At 43.0% G+C, this 9,236-nt stretch overlaps 1 protein-coding gene across 3 annotated transcripts in view; it reads right to left on the bottom strand.

Moving 5' to 3' along the window:
* The window catches only part of ARG2 (arginase 2), a 30,712-nt gene that overhangs the window by 1,507 nt on the left and 19,969 nt on the right, over positions 1-9,236 (bottom strand). For all 3 annotated transcript variants that reach the window (XM_075927399.1, XM_075927398.1, XM_075927397.1), the window contains 5 exons: positions 7,591-7,768; positions 5,215-5,374; positions 2,116-2,210; positions 1,839-1,943; positions 16-152 (listed from right to left, as the gene is read on the bottom strand). In XM_075927399.1, the coding sequence (XP_075783514.1) occupies positions 16-152; positions 1,839-1,943; positions 2,116-2,210; positions 5,215-5,374; positions 7,591-7,768 (675 nt within the window). The remainder of the gene's footprint in view (positions 1-15; positions 153-1,838; positions 1,944-2,115; positions 2,211-5,214; positions 5,375-7,590; positions 7,769-9,236) is intronic.

Genomic DNA, 9,236 nt, shown 5'->3' with positions numbered 1-9,236 from the left:
CTGGTTGATTCCTACCTGTATTGTATATTTCCTCTGTAATATACATGCCTTCCCGATATGTTAGTCCACCTAAAACAGGAGTTCCTGTTGCTGGAGCCAGTGAAGGATCAAAAGCATCAATATCAAAACTCAGGTGAATTGGTCTTTGTCTTCTGCAGAAAAAGTAAAATTGATGGCTTGGTATTTTGCTATCTGTATAACTTTGCTACTATGCATGTGGTCAGGATCCACTTTTCTTCACAACACACTAAAACCAAGTTCTGTGGCAACACTCTTTCCCATTGTTTAACCCCCCTAGAAACTACAGTTCACAAGTGGGAAAAACCAATGACTGGATTTTTCCAAGTATTTCCTTGTGCTTTGGCTCCCAAAACGAACTCCTTTCTCCTTCACCCTCTTTAAAAAGTACGGGCCAGGAAAGCTTGTCATTTGATCACTCCATCATCCACCAGTCTCAGTTGCTGTACTCTTCTCCAGGCTTCCTACCTTTAATGCCACTTCAGGCTGCCTCTGCTACCAGACTTGACTCAGCATAAGCAGCTATAGCAGTTCCAGTTCTGGCACTCGAGCCCATGCTGTCTGGCTCCATGGAACAGTGCAGAGAAGATTAGCTCAATCTCACTGGGAAAGCCAGAGAGCAAAATGCAGCTGAAGGGGAGGTCCCAGCAGGCAAGGAAAGCCAAACCTGATAAGCTCTAGCTGTATTAAAAAGCTTTAAGCTGCAGTAAGAGCCCAAGGATTAAAACAGACTGGACTTCTCCAATCCCACAGAAACATTTACAGGAGCTATATACAGCGTTCTTAACATTGAAATACCTACCTGGAGAAGTGAAAAAATAGATTGACAGAACCAAGAAAGTACCCAGACATGAACTACTTCAAGATAAGACAGGTCCAAAAGAGTAAACAACAGAATTCACTATCAGTCCACACCTTAAATGCCTCCAATGCATTATCAACAATCTACAACCTATCCTGGAAAATAACCCCTCACTCTCAAAGGCATTGGGGGAAAAGGCCAGTCCTCGCTTACAGACAACCCCCTAACCTCAAACAATTTCTTTCCAGTAATCATGCAACACACCTCTATCAATCAGACCCAGTGCCAACTCTGCCCACACATCTATACCAGCGATTTCATCACTGGATCCAACCACATCAGCCATCAACTCAGAACTCATTTAACTGCACATCCACTAATGTGATCTATGCCAGCAATGCCCCACTACAATGTCTATTGGCCAAACGGGACAGTCTCTGTGGGAAAGAACAAATCAGATATCTGAAAGGGCAATACACAGAAACTTGTTGGAGAACACCTTAATCTTCCTTAATCTTCCTGGATGCTCATTAATCGAGCGCCAAGTCACCCTTTTGTTTCAGACCAATTCCACAAGCCAAATACACAGAGAAGGGTTGGAACTTACCATTTGCATAAAAATTAAACTTGTGAAATGAAGTTATGAACTGGGATAGCGGATGGCTCGCACATTATCTTCCACATGTTAATGTCTTTGGTTAACGGTTCTTATCAGCCTCTTGTAACTATTTAGTCTTTAAAGGTGCTACTAGACTGTTTTTGTTTTTAAGTTTTTCCTGTTAGACAAACTTGCTCACCCCTCTGAAGCTTTCACTCCTTGGGTTATACTTACGCTGGGCTTATGAGTGCCACTTAGCTACCATCCCTTCCCCCCCAGCAGAAAGAGTTATGGTGTTTTAAGTAATACTTCAGGCTTGCATGGATTAGCAGCGATTCTCTAACATGTTAATAGCTTACTAGTCAGGAACTTGTTTTATCTGACACACACAACTTCTGTTCATCTTCAGCCATGACTTACCTGCTCATTAGTTGTTCAAATGTCCTTTCCATAACTTTCTGGATTCCAAGGCGATCAATATCTCTCATTGAGTAATACTGAATGCCATAGTTCTTCAAAATATAGCTGTTAAAGAATTTTTAAAAAGTTGCTTTTTGATAAAACCTTTAATACCTTAAACCGCTCGCCCTTATCCCCAACACCATTTAACTACATAGCACTCTCAGAAGTGAGCATACAGCTATCAAACTTCACCAGTAAGAAAACACCCTCCCCACCACAGCAATCTTGCACTTACTGTTCAGCAGGATCCACATCCCTCAGACCAATGTACACAATATCAGATGTTGAGAGGCAGGGCTTTAGCCAGGAAAAGCCAGGAAGCATTGGCATCTGCAGTCAGAGAGCAGGTATATAGCTTAAGTGTATCCTAGTGGCGTACATTTAACAAACAATTCACAATGGAAATAATTTTAAGGACTTGTTAAAAGTTTTGACTCTTCCTCATGCTGCCCTCTTTTCCCAGTGTGAAATCCATATGGGGACAGAAAAAAGGTCTAATAGAAATATTGATTTGGCTGTGTTCCTAATCACTCTCAACCTTGCCCCTTGCATACTACTTGTTCTAAGCCAAGCAACATTTAAAGAACACAGCATGTCTCTACAACTCATGTTTTCCAGTGGTTTGAAAATAAAATACCTAATTGTCTTATGCTGCTGACTTCTTAACAGCGTAGGGGAAGCATATAACCTGATAAATAATAGAATCAGGTCCCTAACCTATCAATTTGCTCTATCCATTTTCCCTTTGTTATACCATTTCACAGATGGGTACAAGTACTTGACAAAAGGTATCTTTAAGGCACTCAGATCTATGCATAAGAGACACTATAAAGTCAAACTACTATGTACACAAGAACTATACCGGTAGTCCACTCAACAATGGAAGAAAAAAACCACCCCAGAAGTTGCATGCTTTAAAATGCTGTTGATAAAAGGAACTCTCACATTAATGGAAATTCTGCTTTCTAGCTCACTTTCTGCTACAACCTTACTTCCTAGGAAGTGCCAATAGTGGAGGAGAGGACCAAGTAGGTTCGGCTTCAGTGATGATAAAATTGTGTAAACAAGGAGATACCTTCATTCAGTTCTGGTCAAACCCTTCCAGTGACTGAGAATGGCAGATACAAGAGGGGGCTGAAAATGGCTGCGCCTTTGCATTTGGTATCTTTCATACAAGGATGTAAGTGGCAAAGAAAGATTAGCATTCTCCCCATTTTATTGACTGGGAAACAAGGTTGTTATATCTCCCACCATAGTATGTGAGCACCTGAATCATTAATGAAGTTATCCTCCTGTGCCTCGGGGAAGCGTTAGCTCTATTATACAGGTGAGAACTAAGGCATGCCAGGACTCTAGGAAATTATCTCCAAAGTCCCAGCCCACTGTGTATCTGCAAGGTTTTCCCACCCCCAGTCATATTTAGTGATTAGTACAAGGTGTCTCAGCAGCAATGACAGACAGAATTGAATCTCAGCACTGACTTAATATGGGACTAATTCCTAGACAGTGCTTTCACATGGATGAATGGATGGACGGACTGACAGAGGAGGTAACAGACAGAATTTGTAGCTCCTGCAGTGGAGCTTTTGTGGATGGCCTGCAGAAGTATTTGCTCTGCAAAGAGCTGGCAAAGGCTGATATGAAGAATGTGGGAAATCGCTTTATAAGCAGCATGTACCTCTACCTCTGTGAGTAACATACTTTGTGGAGGCAAAAGAATTCACTAAATCTTGAGTGGCTTTACACAGTTCCAGGAAAGCAGACAATGACTGACTACAGGTTGAATGTCTCTAGTAAGGACTGGTGCCAAACCAGAGAATTCACCAACCTACAGGAGGTCATTATACTGAATGAATCTTTATTTTTATTTTGCTGAGGCTCTTGGAAGACATTTAGAGGTGAATTAGAGCTAAATAATAGCACACAACACAGAGTCAGGAGGGTGGCTGTAAACAAACTTTACAGGACCACAAGAGACTTGGTTGCACCCATGGTAAAAGAATATCTGACTAACTAAAATTGTGCCAGACCCTGAATATTGCTGGACCAGAGAGGTTAACCTATACTGCTGATCTTAAAAGATAATCCAGTGAATTCACTGCTAGAAGTTTACCTCTGACCTACCCTCACAGAGCTGCATGAGCCAGACTGACCAGTAGGCCCAGGACAGACAAAGGGATTTGGATAAAAAGAGAGTTTATTAATTCAGAAGGTAACCCGCTGACTGAAGTTCAGGAGGAGACAGGCTGCAGACTGTTGCTCAATTCCAGTAGCAGTACGGGTACCTCAAATCGCTAGGAAAGGCTAAGGTTTCAGTAAAACATATATAGGACTGTTTTACCCTCTTTCCTCTCATGGATAGGTACTTCATTTTAAAGAGGCTATTCAGTGTCCCTGTGTTTGATCATAGATCCCTAAAAGGAAGTCTAGAGCAGGGGCCAAACTTCAGTTGGACATGCTAGTAAACAGGAGTGCAGTGACTTGGAGACCCACGCAGAGTATCAGGACAGCCCAAGCATGACATGCCCCAACAAGCCACAAGATGGTCAAAATATGGAACAAATACAGATGTACAAGGGGCTATGCAGGGATGAGCTTGAGACAGCTCCTACAGGCTCAGGGAGGCTCCTTTTGTGACTCACCTGACAGAACTGCTGCCTATGCCCTACAACAGTCTGTGTATTGTCTGCAAGAACATGCAGGATCCACGCAATATCTTGTTGCTAGATAGGAGCTTTTGCTGGTGCATGAGGTCTGTTTTAGCACAGGAGACTAGATGGCCCAAGAGTGGTAATTGACACAAACTCTCTCACCTCCAGCTTCAAATCCAGATCAAGCAACTTACGTGACATGGGCTGATGCTGTCAGACAATCCAGTACCTAGCAGACACATGTCCATCATAAAATCCACTACCACCCTGGCTGTAAGAGCCCGCTAGGTGGCAGTATCTACAAAGAGGCCAAGAGCTGAATAAGGAATTCCTCAGCACTAGCAGTTAGCAGATAGTTCCCAACCTTTTCCAGATGGGCACCCATTCTGACAATTCAGGAAGACTTGGTTGACCCAAGCCAATTCAAAAAGGGGGGGGTTGAGAGGGGCCAGAGTCACCTGGGGAAGACACTTGGTGACCCTTTTGAACGTAATGGTGACCTATAGGTAGGGAAACCCTGAGATAGATTATACACATAGGATGCCTGTAACTTTCTTATCTGTGGATACAGGAGATTAGCATCAGGGGCAGATAAGCCAGCACCTTTCATCAGAACGGAAATTAAACAGACCACTGTACAATAACCGCACCACCACCACCTCGCAAAACTTAGAGCCACTTACTTTATCCTGGAGCTCTCGTAACAGAAATGAGACTGGCTGTCCATGGAGGTTTCCAGATTGAGTTGTGAGAGGGGTGTTGATATCGGCGTGTGCATCCACCCAGATCACACAGAGGTGAGGGCACTGCCGTGTATGGCCACTGATGGAACCAACTGCCAAGCTGAAATAGTATATAATAAATCTTCACTGATGGCTGCAAAACGTGTCCTACTGAACAATGTGAGGTACTATGGTGAGGGAGGCAGCAAACAAGGTTGCCACATTTCACATGTCTGATATCTGCATTACAGCGTTTCTTTCAGACAAGGTCTGCCATCAGCACATGAACATGGATGTGATGTGTATTGCTTTTATATCATGATCCTGCATTAGCTCACAGGAGACTGGGCTACCTTTCATAAAACTCCAAAGGAGACCACTAGCACTGGGATAGGAGGGGAGGGCTTTTACTCTCCTCCCTTCAGGCTCTCTTCAAGAGCCTTCCCAGCTATTTAGTCATCACCTGTCCCAGATCAAGAGAAGCAACAAGAGAACCCCATCTCACTCCCACCTAGCAGGCTCATCTTGCAGAGTCACCAACCAGATCCTCTGTTGTCTCCCTATTGTTAGATGCAGTCATTTTACCTCTCAATTGACCAGCCTGGGAGCAGGGACAGAAGAGGGATGCGATATTTGGAGGAGGGAACAGGAGAGAGCATGGAAGCAGACTTAGGACTCACTCTTATCACAGATTTCAGGGGTGCCATGTTAGTCTGTTTCAGCAAAATAAGCAGTATGGTGGCACCTTAAAGATTTTCCTTTTTCATTCATCACAGTGCTCCCCACCACCTCCCCAAAAATCTTTTAGGAATTAGCTGGTCCCCAAAAAAAGTTATGCAATTGTCATAAAGGTTAGTGTTCTGCAAGCATCCTAAATATATGCCCACAAAAGTCAACATGGGGGGGGGGGGGGGGGAAGAGAAGACACACACACACACACACACACACACACACTCATTTTTGAAGCAAAATGCAGGACAATGTAGCACTTTAAAGACTAACAAGATGGTTTATTAGATGATGAGCTTTCGTGGGCCAGACCCACTTCCTCAGATCAAATAGTGGAAGAAAGTAGTCACAACCATATATACCAAAGGATACAATTAAAAAAAAACACACAGAATTCTTACCAACCACCACAGGACATACCACACTAATACCAACCCTGGTACCTTCCCTTGCAACAAACCCCGTTGCCAGCTTTGTCCACATATTCATTCTGCTGATACCATTATTGGACCTAACCAAGTGAGTTATAAGATCAAGAACACATATTCCTGCGCATCCAGAAATATAATCTATGCTATCATGTGCCGAAAGTGTCCGTCTGCTATGTACATCGGACAAACATCTCAGACACTTCGCCAAAGGATTAATGCCCACAAAACAGATATCAGACAAGATCACAAAGAGAAAACAGTTTCTTGCCACTTGAACCAGAAAGGACACTCTCTAAATGACTTAGCCACCTGCATTCTGCTACAAAGACCTTTTACATCTGCACTTGAAAGGGAATCCTCTGAACTGTCATTCATGTTAAAATTCGACACTTGCTAACAAGGACTTAACAAGAATTTGAACTTTCTCACCCATTACCAAGACAGTTTCCCCAATTATCACCTGTAATACCATTAACTCACAAACATCCCACTCTCCCTACCTTTAATATCATCAATTCACAGACACTAACCTTCCTTCCTCCCCCTCCCCCCCCCCCCGCATCCCCCTTCTGTTCTGCAATGTGATTTGTCCTTTTCATATTTGTTAATTTTTTTAATTGTATCCTTTGGTATATATGGTTGTGACTACTTTCTTCCACTATTTGATCTGAGGAAGTGGGTCTGGCCCATGAAAGCTCATCATCTAATAAACCATCTTGTTAGTCTTTAAAGTGCTACATTGCCCTGCATTTTGCTTCAACTACCCCAGACTAACACGGCTACATTTCTATCACTACTCTCATTTTTATTATTTGCAGCTTCCAGGAATTTGGAAACAACTTAGCACTGTCTCTTACTCCCTAAGATCACTTTTTTATTGCCACTTTTTATTGTTCTTGGAGCCGTAAAATTAAAGACCAAATAAGTGTTACATCCCCACATGGCACTGCCAAGAAAGGAGGACGTGGCCTTCAACATTGCAAGGCCTCAGAGTAGCAGACACTCCTCATCATGGTTCAAGCAACTTTGACAGACCTCCCAATCTGCCTTGCAGAGCTTCCCTAGCCCCAGCCCTTCCTCCTTTCATCTCAGTTTAGATTTACACCTAAAAAGGAGATACTCAACTTCACACAGCATGTGGGACATTCAATCCACACTTTCATCCAGCTTGACTTACCTATGGTCACCTCCTATGGTTACACATCTATGTCCAGCAGCCACTGCGCCACTCACAGAGTCAGCCAGCACCTGGCTGGCTAATCCCACAGAGCGTGGGTATTTGACCAGGTTGTTATACAGTTCATCATTGGGCACTTGAGTGAAACTCAGATCTCCAAAGTCGTACACTTGGCAACCTGGTAACACACAGAGCAGCAAAAGGAAAAGTGGGTTAAGTCTGGCTCCAAGAACCCAAAGACATTCTAAATGCACTCTCACAGTGACTGGGTTACACCATAAAACTGGTGCTCAACCTATGCTCTGAAATTTCAAGCCAGCTCTGGCTGGAGTTAAGTGTGTTACTCAGTAAACCCCATCAGGACTTCCATCCCACTGAGCAGAGCAGAACAGAACACGCTAAAAGAGCTATGGAAATCTCAGATGCATATTCAGCAGGTGGCAAGGGTTGCCAAGTAAACAAGAAATTTGAGACGGCTTCCCAAAAGACATGCTTCTGATGTGCACACACCTACCTACTAATGATGAACACCCCTGCTATTTTAGGATCCATTTACATGGGCCGTTAAAGAAGGAGAGGGACTAGGAAAACAAGACAAATATACTAAGGCAACACAGCCAGTCAGTAAGTATCCAGTGTCTTGGGCTCATGACTTCTGCATTATTGAAATTTTCCACAGTCCTCTAATCTGTCACAGGCTCAGAACTCCAATGATGCTCTTTACATATCTTCAGATCAGTCAGAATTTCCCCAACACACCAAGACAAGGATTTAAATACGCCTGCCCATCTTCAGCCTAAGTGAGCTACAGCGGCACAGACAGAGCAGATACAGAAGGGCAGCTTCTTGTCTTTTATGCAGTGCAAGTGAGCATAGGGTTGCTGAAAAAGGAGCACTGGGTGAAGGAGAAACAGCCCCAGAGACAGACACCTTTTCGCTCTCAGAGGACATTAATTTGTGGCACTGCAGACTGATTGTCTGCCTTCATGGCACGTTTTGACATTGCTCTGAATGCCATGACATGCTGTGGTGTAACAAGTCCAGAGAAAAACCATTCAGGACTCCTATTCATCCTAGGGATGTTAAGAAGCAGGTATTTCACTAATCATGTAATGAACAGAATTTTTATCGACTAAATCAGGGGTCTCCAAACTTTTCAGCCCGAGGGCCGCATTAACTATCAAACAGCAGTTCGGGGGCCGACTACACACTTGAGGTCCAAATAAAAAACAATCAAAACATGGATGTTGTTTTTAATTATTTATTTAATATTATTTTATTCAGTTATTATTTAATAACACATTCATACACTACACATGAACACCTGTATTAGTGTGAATGGTGAAATTGTTTCCTGGATGCCAAAATAGCAGACATTTCTGGCTTTAGATTTGTTGTCCCTAACATCAACAGTGACCTGAGATTATCATCGGACAAGTTTGTTCTCAAATTGTTCTTCACGTATTTCATTCTTGAAAATGTTTGTTCACACAGGTATGTTGTTCCAAAGATTGAAAGGTACCTTGATGCAAAAGTTTTGACATTAGGAAAGTCTTCCTTGGGCAAAAACTGGTAAAAACCCACCAGTCCTATTTTGAACTTGTCCCTAAGGAGGTCATTTGCTTGCAACTCAATGACTTCCAGCT

The sequence above is a fragment of the Pelodiscus sinensis genome, chromosome 4 (genome assembly GCF_049634645.1).
Source record: "Pelodiscus sinensis isolate JC-2024 chromosome 4, ASM4963464v1, whole genome shotgun sequence".
Taxonomy (NCBI): Eukaryota; Metazoa; Chordata; order Testudines; family Trionychidae; genus Pelodiscus; species Pelodiscus sinensis.
The sequence above is the reverse complement of the archived record's forward strand: the minus strand, read 5'-3'. Positions and strand labels throughout refer to the sequence as shown.